This window comes from Balaenoptera physalus (genome assembly GCF_965194825.1).
Source record: "Balaenoptera physalus genome assembly, chromosome: 3".
Taxonomy (NCBI): Eukaryota; Metazoa; Chordata; class Mammalia; order Artiodactyla; family Balaenopteridae; genus Balaenoptera; species Balaenoptera physalus.
The window spans coordinates 8,185,214-8,206,429 of record NC_138890.1 but is presented as its reverse complement, the minus strand read 5'-3'; the positions used below and the strand labels follow the sequence as shown (position 1 = coordinate 8,206,429).

Here is a 21,216-nt window from a genome sequence, read left to right as displayed (position 1 = left end):
AGTGCTTTGGATCTGTTAACTCATTCCTCACAGCAGCCTTATGATGTGGGGTCTAAATGTTGCACAGAGAGGTGAAGCCGACTGCCCGGAGTCACGCAGCTCCAGGGTGGCGGAGCCAGGATTCAAACGCGGAGATTACTGGATCCTGCCCACGCTGAGCGGCCCGCAGCGGGCCACAGGTCGCTACTGCGCATGAGAAGACCCGCGCCTCGGCAGGCTCTCGGCCGGCGCCCCCTGGCGGCCCAGGAGGGCGGGGGCGGGGCCTGGCGGCATCCAGGCGGCGATGACGCAACGCGCTGACTCATTCGGCCCCGCCCCCCGGCCCGCTGTCGCTTGGCCATTTATAGAATCCGCGCTGGCTCTGAAGTCACTGCCCAGGCACGACGGGGGCGGAGTGGGGGAGCACTTGGCTTGCCCCCAGACGGGGCAGCCCGGGGTCTCCCTAGGGAGCAGCCCTTTTTGGGTCCGTTTGTCCCTCCAATTCTGGGTCGGTGTCTCTGTATCTCTTGCAATGTCTTTTGGTCGTTCTGTGCCCGTCTCTCAGCGTCGCCTAGCCTTCTTCTGTCTCAGCCTTTGTCTCTCTCTGCGTCTCTATGAATCTGCCCATCTCACTGTCTCTTTCTCTCTGTCCCCATGTCTCCTCTGTCTTTATCTCGCCGTCTCTGCGTCTCATTTTCTGTTCCGCGCCTCTTGGTCACCGTTTTTCTCAGTGTCTCTGTATTGTCTCTGTTTCTGTCTGATGGATGGGGGTAGAGGCGGAGAGAGGGGACTGATCCCATCCCGAGGCCCCAGCCCCAGGGGACTCCCCCATCACTGGCTGCCCGGTGTGCAGACCCCCCACTCAGCTCCTATTTGGCGCTTCCCAGGCCGCAGCCCCTCTGTGCCTCAGTTTGCCATCTGAATGAGAAGGATGGGCTTTAGTAAGGAATAGAGTTTCTTTTCTCGAAGAGTCCAGGACAGTCATGAAAGAAAAGCTCTGCCTTTCCTCAATCTTAGGAGATCCCCCAGAAACTTTCTGACTCTCAGAACTAACACACACACACACACACACACACACACACACACACACACACACACACCTCTGCGCCTGTGTCCGGGAGAGTCTCACCCCCTTCACTTGCCTATCTTGGCAGACCACGTCTGCCAGCACCCCCAAACCCACCCCCTACCTAGCTCTCCCTTCCCTGGATGGCTTCTGTTTCTGGAGGGCTCACCCCATGCCAGGCACTGTGCCAGGCACAATCTCACTTAATCCTCACCACCACCCTCTTGAGGGGGAAAGTCTTAGACCCCTTTTTTGGGGGGAGGGGGGCGGGGTGGTGGGGCATGTGGGATCTTAGTTGCCCCACCAGGGATCAACCGGAGCCCCTTGCTTTGGAAGCACAGAGTCTTAACCACTGGACTGCCAGGGAAGTCCCTTAGACCCTTTTATAGATAAAGAAAAGGTTCAGAGAAACCAAGTCACTCCCCCAGGGTCACGCTGCTCCTGGTGCTCCCACATCCTTCCACGTGTATTTCTTGAGTGCCCAAGCACGCTCTCATCTCTGTAGTCCCTTCCGCTTCGACACATGTCCACAAGATGCCTGTGAGCCCTCTCCCTCATTTCCTCTGCTCAGATGTCCCCTCTTCAGAGAGGCCCTCCCTGACCACCTGCTCTAAAATAATGTATCCCACACCCCCAGACAGTGAGAGGATGGGCAGGAGGGAGCTATTCATTTAAGTGTTTGCACCTGACAGTGGATACGTACGTCTGCCTCCATAAAAACTTCCATTTAAATAAGTGATTTTAAAAAGCCCCCTCGGACTTCCCCTGTGGCGCAGTGGTTAAGAATCCACCTGCCAATGCAGGGGACACGGGTTTGATCCCTACTACGGGAAGATCCCACATGCCGCGGAGCAACTAAGCCCGTGCACCACAACAACTGAGCCTGCGCTCTAGAGCCTGCGAGCCACAACTACTGAGCCCGCGTGCCACAACTACTGAAGCCTGCGTGCCCCAGAGCCCGTGCTCTGCAACAAGAGAAGCGACTGCAATGAGAAGCTCGTGCACCACAACGAAGAGTAGCCCCCGCTCGCTGCAACCAGAGAAAGCCCACATGCAGCAAGGAAGACCCAACGCAGCCAAAAATAAATAAATTTTTAAAAATAATAATAAAATTTAAAAAATAAAAAGCCCCCTCCACAGGACTTCCCTGGTGGTCCAGTGGTTAAAAGTCCGCGCTTCCACTGCAGGAGGCGCGGGTTTGATCCCTGGTCGGGGAACTAAGATCCTGCATGCCGCATGGTGTGGCCAAAAAAATGAAAAAAATAAAAATAAAAGAGTGGCCCGGATTGGCAAAAATCAGAACACCTCATAACAACAAATGCTGGGGAGGCTTAGGGAACATCATTGATGGGCATGGGTAGTTTGTTGATAGTTTTCAAAATGATAAGTGTCCTTCCTTTTTCTGGTGGTTACTTTTACATGTCAAGTCAACTGGGCCAGGGGGTGCCCAGATACTTGGTCAAACATCATTCTGGGTATGTCTTCAAGGGTGTTTTTGGATGAGATTAATATTTGAATTTGCAGTCTGAGTAAAACAGATTGCCCTCCCCAATATGGATGGGCTTCATCAGATCAGTTGGAGGCTTGAATAGAACAAAAAGGCTGATTCCCCCGTCCAGTAAGAAGGAACTCCTCCTGCCTGACTGCCTTGAGCTGGGACATGGGTCTTTTCCTGCCTTCAGACTGGAACTGAAACACCAGCTTTTCTTTGGTCTCAAGCCTGCCAGCTCTTGGACTGGAACTTATACCGTTGATGCTCCTGGTTTTCAGACCTTTGTTCTTGGACTGGAACTACATCATCTACTCTCCTGGGTCCCCAGCTTGCCAACTGCAGATCTTGGACTTGGACTTCTCAGCCTCCATAATCACATAAGTCAATTCCTTATAATAAATCGTCTCTCTCATATATATCAATATATATATGTATATGTACATACATTTTTTTTGTTTTTCTGGAGAACCCTACCTATGTAATACACCTTCTGAACCAGCAAATCTCTTTTTTAGAATATTCCTAAGAAGTACAAGTGTAGGTATGAAGAATCACATTTATTGCAGTGGCCTTTTAATAACAAGTCACCCTGTAGATCTATCAACAGGGAACACGTGAGACAGACAAAGATGACAGCAGAATATGCAGCACTTTGTTTCAATTAAATAAAGGCACTGTGGTGCTGTGGTTAAGAGTGGGGGGGGGCCTCTGGATCCGTATTCCATGGGTTTGGGGCATACCCTGGTGCTTCCTGGCTGTGTGATCTCGGGCAGGTGTCTTAACGTCTCTGTGGTTGAGTTTCCTCCTCTGGAAAATGGGCATATTAATAGTGTCCGCTTCAGTAGGCTTGTTTCTTTTTAACTTTTTGTTTGGAGATATTTTAGGCTTACAGAAAAGTTGCAAAAAAATAGCACAGAGAGTTCCCAAATACCCTTCACCCTCCTGCCCCTACTGTTGACATCTTACATAACCATAGTACGCTTATCAAAACTAAGAAATTAACCTTGGCACAATACTATTAATAAACTACAGACTCCAGTTTTTTAACTCATGTCCTTTTTCTGTTCCAGGACCCAATCCAAGATCCCTCATGGCATTTAGTTGTCATGTTTTCTTAGACTCCTTGGTCTGTGACAGTGCCTTAGTCTTTCACGACCTTGACACTTTTGAAGAGCACTGGTTAGTAATTTTATAGCCTGTCTCTCAATTTGGTTTGTCTTGATTAGAGTGGGGATTTTGCTTTAGTGAGAAGGATACCAGAAAGGTGATGTTCCCTTCCCATACCAAGGGCTTATGATGTCACTATGACTTATTGTTGATGATGTTAACCTTGGCCCCTTGGTTAAAGTGATGTCTGCCAGGACCCTCCACTGTGAAGCTGCTATTTTCTTTGAGTTGTTTTGAGGACTGCGTGTTAAAGGGTCTACATCAGGGCTTCACACATACTATTGTGCTCTGTGTTTAAAAAAAAAAAATCCCCCCCCCAAAAAAAAGTGCATGTCTGTGTTTGAATCAACTACTTCTGGAAGGATAAATTAGAAAATGAGAGCCGCAACTGCCTCACTAGGAAGAGGAGCAATGGGAGCTCTAAAGGCTGCGGCCAGGTTGGTGAGCCCACCACCGCCCACGCGTGCCTTCACCCAGACCCAGCTGAGCAGATCGAACTGCGCCTACTCATAGCTGGGCACGCCCAGCAGAGGGCAGTAGCACTCCCAGCAGCTGCCCACGTGGCTGTCAACGTGCTGGGGAGGGTGCGCAAGCCCTTCTGGACCGGCAGTTGATTGGCTGTAGTGCCTCTTAGATCGACCAATCACAGGAATCTCGATGGCAGATGTGCTGCGGCTGCGCAGAGTCCTGGAGGCATCCTAAGGGTGGCTGTATCTTTCCATCCCCCTGCCAGCACCCTGTGTCATGGAGGCCAAGGGATTGCAGAAGTGGCTTTATGGGAGCGGAGAAACGTCATCGCCTGGAGCCTCTGCCACTGCCAACCCCCCATTTTATGTGCTAATCTGTTGGGGTAATTAATAGCCTAAAACCAGGGCTTTCTGGGGGAGCCCAGGAGCCCCCCCGCCACTCCACTCTGACCTCCTCGTATTTCCCTCAGTTCACTCCACTCCAAAGGCCTTTGCAGTCGCTCCTTATGCCCAAAGTGTTCCCCAAATCTTCAGATGGTTCACTCACCTCCTTCAGGTCTTTACTCAAAGATCACCTGCTCAGTGACACCTTCTCCTAACCAGCCAGTTTCAAACTGCAAACCCCTCTTGCACCTCCTCCCTTCTTCTGCTTCACTGTTCTCTGTATCACTTATCATTAAGTAGACTTTTTCAAAATTGTGGTAAAATATATAACATAAAATGTACTATTTTTAAGTGTACAGTTCTGTGATATTAAGTACATTCATGTTTTTGTGCAGCCATCACCACCATCCATCTCCAGAGCTTTTTTCATCTTCCAGGACTGAAACTCTGCCCCCATTAAACAGTGATTCCCCACTCTCCCCCTCCCCCAACTCCTGGCAACCATCATTCTACTTTCTGTCTCCATGATAATTTGATTACTCTCTAGGTACCTCATATAAGTGGAATCATACAGTATTTGTCCCTTTGTGATTGGTTTATTTCATTTAGCATAAAGTCCTTAAGGTTTATCTATTTGTGGTATGTGTCAGAATTTCTTTCCTTCTTAAGGCTGAATAATATTCCATTGTATGTATATACTACATTTTGTTTATCCATTCATCTGCTGATGGACACTTGAGTTGCTTTGGCTATTGCGAATCATGCTGCTATGAACATGGGTGTGTGACTATCTGTTCAAGTCCCTGCTTTCAGTCCTTTGGGGTATATACCCAGAAGTGGAATTACTGAATCATATGGTAATTCCATTTTTAATTTTTTTAAGGCACTGCCATACTGTTTTCCATGGTGGCTGAACCAGTTTACATTCCCACCAGGAGTGTACAAGAGTTTCACTTTCTTCACTTGTTAGATTCTATTTTTTTGATAATGGCCACCCTAATGGTTGTGAAGTGTTTACATAGACTTTACAAGTATATCATACATATAGAAAAGTGTACAAATTATAGCTCAATGAATCAATTATCACTTTTAAAGTATTTTTAATTGAGATATTACTTAAAGTAAAATACACACATCTTAATCGAGGGCTCAGTGAATTTTTATATACATATACACCCATGTAATCACCATGCACAGCTCAAGCTATAAAATATTTCTTTTTAAACAATTCTTAATCTGTTTATTAATATCAGCCCTTTTGTTAATTACACGTAGCATTTTACATTTTTACTTCATGAAAATATACCCTTTCTTGGAAACAGACTCTAAGTACTTGGAGAACTTAAATTTCTTTTCCTTTTTCAAATTAATTTCATATTTCCTTCTGGATCTAGCACACAACACGTATTTGTTTTAAGTAATTAATTTGTTGAATTAATGAAAGTATTCTGATGCTTTGTTTGAGATGGCAGAATGACGGAAGGCATAAATCTAAATACCTAAATTAATACACAAAACACAAAGAATCAAGCTCTACACACAAGCAAAAAAGGGAATAAAAATTGCTGTTAATTACAAAAGGTTACATGTTCTATGTTCAAAATCACTGAAGATTCACAAGATAGACAAAATCATATCCTAAACAGTTCTGAAGTTGCACTTAATATTTTTTCAAGCTGCATATAGTTATGAAAATATTTCTATAGAACATGGGTCTTTCGGACTTCTCTGGTGGCGCAGTGGTTAAGAATCCGCCTGCCAATGCAGGGGACAAGGGTTCGAGCCCTGGTCCGGGAAGATCCCACATGCCGCGGAGCAACGAAGCCCGTGTGCCACGCACAGCTACTGAACTTGCACTCTAGAGCCCGCGACCATGTGCCGCAACTACTGAAGCCCAAGCGCCTAGACCCCGTGCTCTGCAACAAGAGAAGCCACCGAAATGAGAAGCCTGCGCACCGCAACGAAGAGTAGCCCCCGCTCGCCGAAAGCCCGCGTGAAGTAACGAAGACCCAACACAGCCAAAAATAAAAACAAACAAATAAATAAATAAATATTTATTTTAAAAAAAGAAAAGAAAAGAACATGGGTCTTTTTTCTGTCTCCTCCGCGAGAATGCCAGCTCCCCCAGGTCAGGAATCTTTTTTTTTGCTTACTGCTTTTCCTCAACACTTAGAACGGTGCCTGCTACAAAGGAGGCTCTCAATAAATGTTTGTGTTTTGTGTGTGTGTGTGTGTGTGTGGTTTTTTGTTTGTTTGCTTGTTTTGTTTTGTTTTTTGCCGCACCACCCAGCTTGCAGAATCTAAGTTCCCCGACCAAGGATTGAGCCTGGGCCCTTGGCAGTGAAAGCGTGGAGTCCTAACGACTGGACAGCCAGGGAATTCCCTCAATAAGTGCTTGTTGAGTGACTCTGAGCCTTCTCGTGATGGGGTGGGCACAGCCTCAGGATCCTATGCACAGCTTCCCCTATTTTGGCCCTGGGTCTGAGGCTGCAGCAGGATTGAGGGAAGCTCTTCCAGATTGCTTCAATCCCTTCCTACACTCTGCTCTGACTCTGAGATGGCTCCCCTGCCTCAGGCCCCAGACAGGATGCGGTATATCCGTAGAATGTTAAGGATGTCCAGGACCAGCAATAGCCAAGGTCATCACCCCTCGAATTTTAGAACCGTATCACAGTGGTTTCAGCTATATAGACTCCAGCCATGGCCACACCAGCAAGGCCACTGGTGAGTTTTGGGGGCAGCTCACCATACTCAGGAACCAACTGTGGACAGGAGAAGGGGGGAGGGGTCAGGAGTGAAGGAGAGGAAGGTGAATGCAAGAGAGGAGCAGGAAGGGCCTCACATGCCCCCCCAGACTCAAGTGCCCAAAACTGACAAAAGGCTGTGAAAGACACAGATGGGCATAGAATTCTACAAGGTAATGCAGCCTGTCCCGGGGCTGGAGAAAGAGGGGCGAAGGCAGTGGCAGGGTAATTAGTCGGGCATGCCGAAGGCAGTCACATGGGGCTGTCACAAGGGACCGTTTGCAGGCTTTAAAGGTTCGGGTGAGCTTCAGGAACATTCACCCATTCGTTTACTCATTTTTGTAGCCAACATCTATTAAGCACTTCCCATGTTCCAGGCCCCGTCCCTAATGCTGGGGACACCACACCAAACAAACAACCAAAATCTCCCTGTCCTCTTGGAGCTTATGGTAACCAAGCCCACAGGAGATGTTCAACGCATGCGGGCAGGGTAGTGGGAGAGGTGGTGTCTCCAAGGGTCTTTATAGAAGCAGGAGAAGCCAAAGAGAGAAACTGCATGGTAACACGGGAACAACCGATTCCTGTTGTGGAGAATCACCACCAGGTCTGAAGGGAGCAGGGTTCAGAAGTGGGCAGGGGATTGAGGGAATGTGACCCCCAGTCGCACGCAGCTGGATCCCATCTACCACAGACCAGGTCACCAGAGTCATCAGCCACAGTCCATGGGATGGGAGGAATGGGGGTACCACTGGACCCCCACTCTGGATATCTCTGGACAGGGCAGCTGGGGGTCTGGCATGGAGGGGTCAAGGCCCAGGTCTGGGCTCTGCCTGGGCTGAGGTAGAGACAGAGAGTGGGCTGGCCCATGAGGCCCCTTAGCTGGGCCAGCCTCACTCAGAGAACCTTCCTGGAGGGATCTCTCCCTCCTCTGGACATCCTCAGCAGCGTCCACCCCCTTTCTCCATGTTGCCGACTCCCCACCCCTACAGGAGCATAGAATAGGGGTGGAGTGAAGTGGAGAATGTCCACTTGGGCCCAGCTGACCCTTACAGAGTGAGGTTGATGTTAATTGTCTCCACAGAGAGCAGGTTGTACCAGCAAAGGGTACTGATGGCCAGGGAGAGGAGGATGGCTACACATCTGGGGAGGGGGCAAGGCAAATTAGGCCCCGCCCCTCTTCCGCGTGGCCCCGCCCCTCAAGCCCCGCCCCCGCACCATCTGGAGCCCCACTGGAGGAGTTTGCGTGAGTCCAAACGCGCTCACAGGCTGGCGGGAGGCTGCTGAACGCGCGCTGGCTGAGCGCCTAGGAGCTCCTTTGGTGCAAGACGAAACCAGGAGGCTGAACCACGGTGGGTGGAGGGGGAGCCTGCCATAGAGACGGGTAGGGGTGGTTATTGAGCGGTGGCTGTGGCCACGTCCACGCCTCGGGCACCTCCTCTGCCCGGAGGCCCAGCTCCTACAGCCAACGGGGCAGATGCCAGCTGCACCATCTCCAGTGTTGCCATACCCTGAGGCAAGGAAATTATCCAGGGATCACAGGCCTGCCACACACAGGGGAGGAGAAGTAAAATCCGGGGACCCAGACGCTGCATCTCTCACACACACTCGTGGGTACAACCAGCGTGAGTAGACCCTGGGAATCAGACACACAGCCACACACAGATGCACTCGGGGAGCTACAAATGCAGCGACAGCCCCCACTATGGTTGGGTGGACAGTCATACACAGAGGCATAGGGACACACCATTGTCACACACACAGACAGATCAACACAGTCATAATCGACCAATATTGAGGCACAGTCACAGACACACACAGTGTCATATACTGTCACTGACACATCGATGGTGGGGGGCACCCATACAAGTCACCCATACAAGTCAGAGACACACAGTGTTACAAACACATACCAATGGTTGGACACAACTACACAATGGAGTCCCACAACGTCAGAGACCATCCCCCGACTTGGCATGGTCAGACCTTTATACCATTGCTGGGACACAGAGTCACACACAGTCAGAGACACACAGGGTGCCATGAGCACAGCCATGTACACATGAAGTCAGAGATTCATACAGTCACAGACACACACTGGTAGACACAATCACACACAGACCGATATGGGGTGTAACAGTCACATGCGTTTTCACAGTGGGACACAATCATTTATCCACAAGTTGGGAACACATGAGGTGTCACAAACACAGTCATCAACCCACTGGTGTTCAGACATGCAATCACACTTGCCTTATTGCATGGAACATCAAAGAAATGTGACACACCTACTCCCAGCCCTCAGAATTGTGGGACAAATTCCACAGCCTTACACACACACAGACGCCCAGAAGCTGGTACAATCACAGATGCACATGCAGCTAATGGCACGTGAACACACAAAGACACCCACACACCAATGTCCCAACTGGCCTGGCTCACACTGACACACACATGGGGACCACCCCTGACCTACGCTCACACAGCCACACACAAACCTACACACCTTTGCTTGAGTTCTGAGACACTACAAAGACACATGAAAACCTCCACACTCTATCACCCCAACATCACAGTCACACACACAAAATCATGAATATGCACACAACACTACAGGACCCTCAGCTCTCCATGAGGGTGGGCCAAGGTGTCAAACCAGCCTCCATGCCCTTCCAGTGAGGGAGGTGGAGGGAGGTGTTAGGGTGAGTCCCCCATACTAACAATAGCATAGGGAATTCCCTGGCGGTCCAGTGGTTAGCATTCTTCGCTTCCACTGCAGGGTGCACAGGTTCCATCGGGGGGGGGCGGGGGGGGGCGTGTGGAACTAAGATACCACAAGCCGTGTGGTGAGGCCAAAACAAAAAAACAAAGATACAAACAAAAAATCCCCAGCATACACTTATATGGCTGTTCTGCATAAACTCAATTAAATCTCAAAAACAAAAAACAAGAAAACCCATGAGGTTATTATAATTGGCCCATTTCAGGGTTGAGACAATCGATGCACAAATGGGTTAAGCACTAGCCCAGACCCATGAAGCTAGATTAGCAGAGCCTGCCACCTTCCCTAATGTTAGTGTCCAATCCTCAGCGCCTGGCTCAAATGTTTCTTGAACAAATGAAGGAATCCACATCACTTCCACCTTTAATATTTCATTCCCACATTTCAGGTGGGAAAACTGGGGCTGCCAGTTGGATTCACAGGCCCACCCCCCACCCCCCAAGTCCAGCCTCCCAGCCCGGGATTGGGGCAGTCACTCCTTCCCGGACCAAAACTCCTTAATTCCTAGGTAGGAGGCGCCGCTTGCCTCATTGAGGGCGGGGCCTGGCACATTACGAGGCGGGACCATAGCCTTTCCGCCTTCCTATTGGTGCTCCTCTCTTGGGGGCGGGACCTCTCGAAACCGGTGTTCTTGATTTGCTGTCTCCTTGGCGGCCCGTGACCCGGATAGTGCAACATGGCGGCGCCCAGCGGCAAGGTAGAACCGGCCGGGATTCCGCGGCCAGCCGCGTGAGTAGGTAGGTCGCGCGTGGGGAGGCAAGCGCGAACATTTGGGCCCCGGGGCGGCCCGTTCTGTGCTGGCAGTGCGGAAGAGCGGCCCCGGAGGACCGCGGCTGCAGGGCCAGGGCACCGTGACCTTTCCGGGTACGGGGCGGGGATGTGCCGGAAAAAGCCGCCCTCTCTGTACCCGCCTCCCCACATCCCTAATCTCTAATTTTGCAGGTGAGACAGCTGAGGCTCAGAGAGGTTAAAGCCCTCTCCCAAGGTCACGCCGCAAGTCAGCAGCTAGGCTGGAATTCGATCCCGCGTCTGTCCCTTTCTCCGAAAGGACTCAAATTCCTGGCAGCCAGCCTCAGAGCTGCTGTAGGTACACCCTGCCTAGGGGTTCAGATTTTTAGAAATTTTGTAGAAATTTAGCTCTTCCCATTCAACTGATACTTGCTGGGTACCTACCATATACCAGGCACTGTCCCAGGTCCTGGAGACGGAGCAATAAGGCACACAAAAATCCCCGAGTTCCCCGGGAAGCCAGACATTGAACAAATCAGAAGTAAATGAAACATGTGATTTCAGATGCTAATAATTGCTAAAAATGCATTCATCAGGGTGATGGGACTTTAGATTGGGAGTGGGGCGGTGGTCAGGGAAGGCTTCTTATTTGACTATAGACCTGAATGACCAGAGACAGCTCTGGACTGATGGGGGCGGGGGGGGGGCGAGAAATTTACAGAAGGAGAAGCAAGTTCAAAGGCTCTGAGACTAGAATAAAGTCAGCTTAAGAAACGGTGTAGCTGGAGCTGCCAGTACTAAGAGTTGAGTTTGGAGGGGCGGACCCTGTCTGATTTTATCTTGTGTGATATATCATTAGTGATTTTAGGCAGAGAACACTGAATTTAGTTTACATTTAAAAAGCTCCCTCTGACCTGGGGGGCAGACCTGAGTGGAGGCAGGTAAGGAAAGAAGTGTGAGGCTGGGTAGGTGGATAGAGGTCATGGACTGGAGTGGTGGCCTGCAGATGGAGAGAAATAGATGCATTTGAGGTGGATTTGGAAGCAGTCAACAGGAGTAGCTGATGGATTGGATGGGAGAGTGAGGGACACAGTGGACTCAGAATTCCCAGGTTTGTGGTCTGAATGACTAGGAATGGTGATGTCATTGGCTAGCATGAGGAGGAACAAGTTTAAGCAGGGATATAATTTGGAGCAACGTAAGTTTGAGATGGCTGGGGAATACACCACAGTGGCAGTTAGGTATGGAGGCTGGAGCTCAGGGCATAGATCATTATTTCTCAGACTTTAACACACAGAGGAGAAACCTGGGCTTTTGTTAAAATGCAGATTCTGATTCAGCATGTCTGGGTTAGGGCTGAGATTTTGCATTTCTAATCAGCTCCCAGATGATAATACCAATGCAGCTGGTCCCTGGGACACACTTTGAATAGCAAAGGTTTAGATTAAAGTCTTAATCTCAGCTGCATGTTAGAGTCATTGGAGTCCTTTAAAATACTGATACCTGGGCCATGCCTCTAGATATTTTGATTCAGTATATCTGGGGTATGGCCTGGACAAGGGGATTTTTAAAGCTCCCTAGATAATTCCAATATGAACAAAGTTTAAGAACCATTAGAGCTGCCTACAGGAATACAGAGAGGAGAGGAATCTCTCTTGGAAACTGAATGATGCCTTAGGGTAGCAGACATATAAATTCAGAATGTGGGACTCTTTGCAGCCTTATTACTCAAAATGTGGTCTCCAGACTAGCAGCATCAGCATCACTTGGAAGTTTGTTAGAGGTATGGTCGTTGCTTCCACCCCAGACCCACTGAATCAGAATCTGCATTTTAACAAGATCTTTGGTGATTCATCTGCAAACTCAAGTTTGCAAACATTTCAAACTTTAGAGAAGGAAGCAGGTCTTACTGAATGGTTGAGAAATAGACGTGGGTGCTAGGAAGAAAATCAAGAGTGTCAAGGTGGGAGGAGGACCTCACCTATGCCAAATCCTTCTGAGAAACTGAGCAAAATGAGCCAAAGAAATAACCACTGGCTTTGTTAAATGTAGAAGACACAAGGGGTCTTTACAGGAGTGGTGTTAGTGGAGTGGTTGGGGCAGCAGCCAAGTTGGAGAGAGTGAGGAGGGAACACAGCATGTAGACACCTCTTGGGAGAAGCTGTGCTATAAATGAAGCAGAGATGTGGAGCAGAGGCGGAAGAAGATGCTAGAGAAAGTTTAAACGGTGATAAGAGTGATCCAAATACTTCCCAACTCATTTTATGAGGCCAGCATTACCCTGAAACTAAACCAAACAGACACGACAAGAAACGAAAACTACTGACCAATATCTCTTATGAACATGGATACAAAAATCCTCAACAAAATGCTAGCAAACCAATTTTAGCAACATATAAAACGAATTATATACCATGACCAAGTGGAATTTATCTGAGGAATGCAATATGAGTTTAACATTTCAAAATCAGTTAATGTAATACAGCATATTAATAGACTAAAGGACAAAAAACACATGATTAGTTTGATAGAAGCAAAAAAAAAAAAAAAAGCATTTGACAAAATCTGATGTCCTTTCTGATAAAAATACTCAGCATCTAGCAATGGAAAGGAATTTCCTCAACCTGATAGGTCATCTGGGAAAAACCTACAGCTGACGTCATATTTAATGATGAAAGACTGGATGCTTTCCCCAGTAAGATCAGGAACAAGACAAGGATGTGCACCCTGGCCACTTCTATTCAACACTGTACTGGAGGTCCAGCAAGGACACTTGGGCAAAAAAAAGAAATAAAAGGCATCCAGATTAGACAGGAAGAGGTAAAACTATCTCTGTTTGCAGATGACATGATCTTGTATGTAGACAATCTCAGGGAATCCAATTTTTTAAAAAAACTATTAGGACTAATGCAAGTTCAGCAGGGTTGCAAGATACAAGATCAACACATAAAAATAAATTGTGTTTCTGTACACTAGCAATGAACAATGTGAAAATGAAATTATATAATAGCTTCGTAAAGAATAAGATACTTACAAATAAATTTAACAAAAGAAGTAAAGGACTTCTACACTGAAAACTGTAAAACATCGTTGAGAGAAATTAAAGAAGATCTAAATTAATGGAGAGGTATCCCATGTTCATGGATCAGAAGACAATATTATTAAGATACCAATATTTCCCAAACTGTTCTACAGATTCAACACAATCCCTATCAGAATCCCAGCTGGATTTTCTCCAGAAATTGACAGCTGATTCTAAAATTTATATGTAATAGTGAGGGATCCAGAATAGCCAAATAATATTGTAAAAGAAGAACAAAATAGGAGGACTTAAACACTTCCCAATTTCAGAACCTACAAAGCTACAATAATCACAACAGTGTGGTATTGGCATAAGGCTCAACCTATAGATCAATAGAATTAAATTGAGAGCCCAAAAGTAAACCCTTACATTTACAGTCAATTGATTTTCAACAAGAGTGACAAGGAGAAAAAATAGTCTCTTCAACAAATAGTACTAGGACAACTGGATATCTACATGAAATGAACCCCTTCCTCACACCATTCACAAAGATTAATTCAAAATGGATCAGAGGGGAATTCCCTGGCGATCCAGTGGTTAGGACTTTGAGCTTCCACTGCAGGGGGCACGGATTCCACCCCTGGTGGGGGAACTAAGATCCCCACAAGCCACTAGGTGTGGCCAAAACAAACAAACAAAACTTCTAGAAGAAACATAGGAGTAAATCTTCATGACCTTGGGCCAGGCAATGGTTTTTTTTAGATAAAACATCAAAAGCACAGCTACAGAAGTAAAACAGAAATTGGATTTCGTTGGAATTAAACATTTGTGCTGCAAACGATAACATCAAGAAAGTGAAAGACAATTCAAAGAATGGGAGAAAGTATTTGTAAATCATAAGCTTCTTGTATCCAGGATATATAAACAACTCAATAATAAAAAGATAAATAACCTAATTTTTAAATGGACAAAGGATCTAAATAGACATTTCTCTGAAGAAGATACACAATGGCCAATAAGCCCATGAAAAGATGCTCATCATCATTAACTTTTAGGGAAATGCAAATCAGAACCACAATGAGATACCACTTCACACCCATTAGGATGTCTGTAATCAAAAAGAAAGACAACAGCAAGTATTGGCAAGAATGCAGAGAAATTGGAACTTTATACATTGCTGGTGGGGATGTAAAGTGGTGCAGCCACTTTGGAAAACACTTTGGCAGTTTCTCAAATGATTAAACATAGAGTTACTATATGTCCCAGCAGTTTGATTTCTAAGTACATACCCAAGAGAAGTGGAAACGTGTTCACACAAAAGCTACACAAGTGTTCATAGCAGCAATAGTCATATAGTCAAAAAGTGGGAAGAACTGCAAGTGTTCATCAATTGAATGGGTAAATAAAATATGGTTAAACCCATATAATGAAAAATTTGGGGCAATTTTTTTTTTCACACACACACACTGTATTTTATTTTTACAAGAGATAAATAGACTGACACCAAGCATTGTACATGGATGACCACAACAAAAGCAACAATGATTGCAATTACCAAACATGAAACACACTCATACTATGTCATAATATTGACATTCAGTCCAGTAATCCTCCACTGTAACAGCTCCTTTACTTCGCAGTGAAAATTGATTTGTATATTCTTTGCCAAAATTTGGGGCAATTAAAAGGAATGAAGTCTGATACATATTACAACGTGGATAAACCTTGAAAACATGTTAAGTGAAAGAAGGCAGTCACAAAAGAGCCCATATTATATGATTCCATTTATATGAAATTCCCAGAGTAGGCAAATTTATAGACAGTAGATTAGGGATTGCCTAGGGTTGAGGGTGAGGGGAAATGAGAGGGACTGCTAATGGGTATAGGTATTCTTTTTGGGGGGGGGGTGACAAAACTGTTCTAAAATTAGATGTAGTGATGGTTGCACAATTCTGTGAATATACAGTTGACCCTCGAACAATGTAGGGGTTAGGGGTGCCGACCCTCCTCACAGTTAAAAATCCAAATATAACGTTATAGTCCGCCCTTCATATCCACAGTTCCACATCCTTAGATTCGACCAACCACAGTTCGTGTAGTACTGTAGTACATATTTACTGAAAAAAAAATCAGCATGTAAGTGGACCCATGCAGTTCAAACCAGTGTTGTTCAAGGGTCAACTACTGAAAACACATTGAATTTTATGCTTAGGGTCAACTGTATGGTACACAAATAAAGCTGTTAAACAAAACAGAATGATCTGGTAGGGAGGGGGACGAATGCAGGAGCAAATTTCTCAAGATAGTGAAGGGTTTGGCCCAGAAGAACGGGGACCCTTGATTGTAACAGTCACTTCTGCTTCACCTTGTGCATGAGGAGACCAGTGGAGCTGGTGAGTTAGCCGTGCAGTCTGGGACGTGACCTCTGCCCAAGAGAGGGCTCTCATTGCCTTTAGCGGGTGGGGTACCAGGCTGATGCTCTTTCTTCTCTCTTCCTAGGTGGTTGTCCGACAAGCAAAGGCATGAGCTGGGCCCAAGGCATCCTGCTGGCCCGGAGCCTCTCTCGGGGCTGGGGAGGTATCTGCAGCACCGCCCTCACCGGAGCCCCCTTCTCTCAGGTAACTGCCAGTCATGGGGTGGAGAGAGGCAGGCAGGCCTGGGATTTGCTTACAAGCCCTCCCAGTGAAGCCAGCTCGGGGTGGCGGGGGTGGGGGTGGGGGGGTGGGGTCTGGGCTGGCCTGTCTGCTCTGAGGGCCAGTTGAATGTCTCTTCTCATTTTAAGAAGTGTTGGTGCCCCCATGAGTGAGGGGCTTGAATTTGAAATCAAGAAGGTCTGAGCTAAGTAGATTTGGGTGGTGACTCTGGGTGACTCCTGTATTCACTTGTAAAGATGTGAATTGAATTTCGTTCCCTTATCCTAAGTGACCAGGCTGATCAATGTCCATAAATTATAACAAGGATGGTGATGATGGTGACAATATTAATAGCTCCCTTACTGAGCACTTCCTCTGGGCCAGGCCCTGTGCTATGCATTTCATTTGCATTATCTCATTTGTGGTGTCTCCCCTTCTTTGGAGCATTCTAGAGCTTCTTTTCTGCTTTCTGCCCTATGCACATACCACCTGTAGTATTAGTTGCCTACACTTTCACTTTATTTATTTATTTTTAATGTAAATTTATTTATTTATTTATTTTTGGCTGCGTTGGGTCTTCGTTGCTGCACGCAGGCTTTCTCTACTTGCAGCAAGTGGGGGCTACTCTTCGTTGCAGTGCGCAGGATTCTCATTGCAGTGGCTGCTCTTGTTGCAGAGCATGGGCTCTAGGAGCTGGGGCTTCAGTAGTTGTGGCACACAGGCTCAGTAGTTGTGGCTCACGGGCTCTAGAGTGCAGGCTCAGTAGTTGTGTCGCACGGGCTTAGTTGCTCTGCAGCATGTGGGATCTTCCCGGACCAGGGCTCGAACCCGTGTCCCCTGCATTGGCAGGCGGATTCTTAACCACTGTGCCACCAGGGAAGTTCCACACTTTCACTTTAAATGAATGCCTTTTTTTAAAAAAACATCTCCTTACCTAAGCAGGATATTGGGATGGCTATTGGGTGCAGCAGAACAGAGGGCTCCAATCTCAGCTCTGCTGCTTTGCTGCTGTGTGGCACCAGGCATCTTGTTTCATCTCCCAGGGCCTCAGTTTCCTCATCTGTAAAGTGGGTACACAAAGAGGCACTCCTTCAATGGACAGTTGAAAAGAGTAAATGAGCCTCACTCTCAGAAAGTGCTCAACAATGCCTGGTACATAAGAATATTCCGTAAGGGACTTCCCTGGTGGTCCAGTGGTTAGGACTCTGTGCTCCCACTGCAGGGGGCCCAGGTTCGATCCCTGGTCGGGGAATTGAGATCCCTCAAGCCACACAGCCCAGCCAAAAAAAAAAAAAAAAAGAATATTCTGTAAATGTTAGCTCTTATTAGCCATATATTTGAAAAGATGCCTTATGTATAACCATTCTAGTTTAAACATTCAATTTAAATGAAAATAAATCTATTAGGGTACCATCTAGAGGAGGGGTTGGCAAACTTTTTCGTAAAGGGTAAGACAGTAAATGCTTTTGGCTTTGTAGGCCATGTGGTGTCTGTCACAACTACTCAACTCTGCCACTGCAGCACAAAGCAGCCCCAGACCAGACATAATGAAGGCACATGGCTGTGTTCCAATAAAACTTTACTGAAAAAGGCAGGCAGCTGATTGGATTTGCCCCACAGACTGTAGTTTGCCAACTTCTGTTCTAGAGGGATCCGACCTGCTCCCAGCATCATGCACTCCCCACTCTGGGGAACAAGATCTCCTTGACCCAAGGGAGGTACCATCATAATAGATGGGGAGAGAGGCCTGAGCAGTGTAGTGGGATGTGGGTATCACCGGGTGGAGGACAGTCAAGCCGAGGCTCCTGCTGACTCCAAAATCTGCATTTTCTTTTTTCAACTCAATTTTTTTTTTTTTTTTTTTGGCCATGCCACGCGGCTTGTGGGATCTTAGTTCCCTGACCAGGGACTGAACCCTGGCCCTCAGCACTGAAAGCATGGAGTCCTAACCACTGAACTGCAAGGGAATTCCCTCAACTCAGTTTTCAAAATCTATCTTTTAAATAGGTAATTACAGCAGACAATATAGTTCAAAATTCAAAAAGTTCTGAGGCTGTACCGTGACAAGGGTCTCTCTCTCTCTTGCCTGGCCACTGCTTAGCTCCCTTCTCTAGAGGCAAGATGTTTCCCGCTTATTGTATTTCCTTCCAGAGATATTTTTCACAAAAGCAAAAAATATGTATCCATACAGTCGATTCTCATTATTCACAGTAACATTCTAGAAAGTCACTGCATACGCTGAATTAGCGAATACCAAACCATTGCTGCCAGGGGAGATACGGGATAGGGTTCCTGTGAGCCTCAGGTCATAACATTTTCATCAACCAGTCAATCATAACCTTGTTGTATGTGTGTTTCTGTTTAAAGACATCCTATTTAATATAGATTTTTGATTCATTAACATTGAACTCACGGCCAACAGCACTATAACTCATGCCTGAGCTTACCTATCACATGTATCTTCTCTAAGGAACAGCAGGGCCTTCTTGCACGTAGGAACACTAGGCAGGCTTAGGAGTCCTTTTCAACCACAAATCAACAAAAAAGATGCAGAAAACATGCACTAAATAAACCTCTAGGAACTTTCCTGGTGGCGCAGTGGTTGAGAATCCACCTGCCAATGCAGGGGACATGGGTTTGAGCCCTGGTCTGGGAAGATCCCACATGCCACGCAGCAGCTAAGCCCATGCACCACAACTACTGGGCCTGTGCTCTAGAGCCCGCAAGCCACAACTACTGAGCCCGTGTGCCACAACTACTGAGCCTGCACTCTAGAGCCCGTGAGCCACAACTACTGAAGCCCGCATGCCTAGAGCCTGTGCTCTGCAACAAGAGAAGCCACCGCAATGAGAAGCCCGCGCACCTCAACGAAGAGTAGCCCCCGCTCACCACAACTAGAGAAAGCCCGCGCACAGCAACGAAGACCCAACACAGCCAAAAATAAAATAAATAAATTTTTTAAAATAATAATAAATAAACCTCTAAAAGGACACTTGTTGGGAATTCCCTGGTGGTCGAGCGGTTAGGACTCCGTGCTTTCACTGCCGGGAACCCAGGTTCGATCCCTGGTTGGGGAACTAGTTCCTGCAAGACATGCAGCATGGCCAAAAAATAAAAAAAAATAATATAAAAGGACACTTGTTGACAGCATGGGAGCCAATACAAGAAAGGCGAGCATTGCCTTGTTCCATCTCAGCTGGGAATATAGGCGCTGGGCAACTCAACTTTCCAGCCCCCTGCACGTGTCTGCAAATGGCCAGAAAGTGCCAAGAGTATTGGCTTTGGGAGCATAAATGAATTTTAGCAAGTAGGCAAATTTGCAAACATGGAATTCGCAAATAATGAGGACCAACTATGTATAAGCTGTTGTTGTTTTCTTTTTTTTTTACACAAATGGGAAGCTACTGTACACACCGTTTCACACCTTGCTTTTTTTTCATTTAATGATATACCTTGGAGCTCACTCCAGGTCACACAAGACCTCCTCAGTGTGCCTTACAGCGGTAGGTGCTCCTTGTCCAGGTTCTTGGCCATTTGCTAAATTATTTCCTTGCCGATGCACATATGCGCCATTTCCACTGACGCAGCAGACGCACAAAAGTCATTTGGTGCAGGTGCTTTTAGAGCTATCCGATTTAAATACCAGATGCAGGATTGCTGCGTCAGAGGGTGTGCGTTTGTCATCGTGGTGGACATTGCGTCCGTCGGGGCGTTACCATTGCTCTCTCACACTTTGTGATGGTGCCTGATCATGGGTCTGTAACCAGCGCACCACACTTCTTCAGAGGCCCTTAGGGATGCCTGCTGGCACCTTTCCCAGCAGAGACCCAGCACGGCAGTCCCCCAGGGGCACTGGGAGACCCACATTCCAGCAGTGGTTCTCTATCCGCAGGGGCCGCCCCAGGCCCCGCGGGGCCTCCACTGCAGCACAGCCGCCCACAACCCTGATTCGTCGCTGGTCCCACGCCCACCCGAACCCCCGAGGGGGCCGGTCAAGGCCCTGGCACCCCACGTGGAGCTGTTTAGGCAGGCGCCAGATGGGGTGCGGGACAAGGCGAGCTTCGTGCAGGCAGTGCAGAACTTTACGCAGTACAACGTGCACAAGCGGGGCCACGTCGACTTCATCTACCTGGCCCTGCGCAAGATGCGGGAGTACGGCGTCGAGCGGGACCTGGCCGTCTACAACCTGCTGCTCGACATCTTCCCCAAGGAGGTCTTCCGGCCTCGCAACATCTTCCACAGCATCTTCCTCCACTACCCACGGCAGCAGGAGTGCGGGATCGCTGTCCTGGAGCAGATGGAGAACCACGGTGAGGCCAGCAGGCCAGCTCAGGCGGGGACGGGGCCACCTCCCTCTCCAGGGTCCCGGGGCCCTCCGTGGCCCCTTGGCTCTGACTCCTCTCCTCTCTGTCTCTGTCTGGCTTCCTCCTCTGCCCGCCCACCCCCATCTCCTTCTCATCTCTCTCTCCCGTCATCCCTTCCCTCGTCTGCTCCCTCCCTGAGGCTCAGCCTTCATCTGCCTGGCACAGGGGTGATGCCCAACAAGGAGACGGAGTTCCTGCTCATTCAGATATTTGGACGCAAAAGCCACCCCATGCTCAAGTTCGTGCGCATGAAGCTGTGGTTCACCCGCTTCAAGAATATCGACCCCTTCCCCGTGCCCCGGGACCTGCCCCAGGACCCAGTGGACCTGGCCAGTTTGGCCCTGCGGCACATGGAGCCCGACCTCAGCGCCAGGGTCACCGTCTATCAGG

The 21,216-nt window shown here is 47.8% G+C and overlaps 1 protein-coding gene and 1 long non-coding RNA gene across 4 annotated transcripts in view; one reads left to right on the top strand and one right to left on the bottom strand.

The window, feature by feature from the left end:
- The first annotated feature begins 10,677 nt into the window (after window positions 1–10,677).
- ECSIT (ECSIT signaling integrator) overlaps window positions 10,678–21,216 on the top strand; it is a 15,977-nt gene continuing 5,438 nt past the window's right edge. The window contains exons 1-5 of one of the 3 annotated variants that reach the window (XM_082454468.1): window positions 10,732–10,815; window positions 11,021–11,161; window positions 16,329–16,447; window positions 20,355–20,772; window positions 20,992–21,215. In XM_082454468.1, the coding sequence (XP_082310594.1) occupies window positions 16,352–16,447; window positions 20,355–20,772; window positions 20,992–21,215 (738 nt within the window). In that variant the 5' untranslated portion in view covers window positions 10,732–10,815; window positions 11,021–11,161; window positions 16,329–16,351. Of the gene's footprint in view, window positions 10,816–11,020; window positions 11,162–16,328; window positions 16,448–20,354; window positions 20,773–20,991; window position 21,216 lie in introns of all 3 variants that reach the window. The other 2 variants (XM_082454467.1, XM_082454469.1) reach the window with 2 other exon arrangements.
- LOC309657283 overlaps window positions 16,480–21,216 on the bottom strand; it is an 11,709-nt gene continuing 6,972 nt past the window's right edge. The window contains exon 4 of the long non-coding RNA XR_014261749.1: window positions 16,480–17,522. This is a non-coding gene — a long non-coding RNA (uncharacterized lncRNA). The remainder of the gene's footprint in view (window positions 17,523–21,216) is intronic.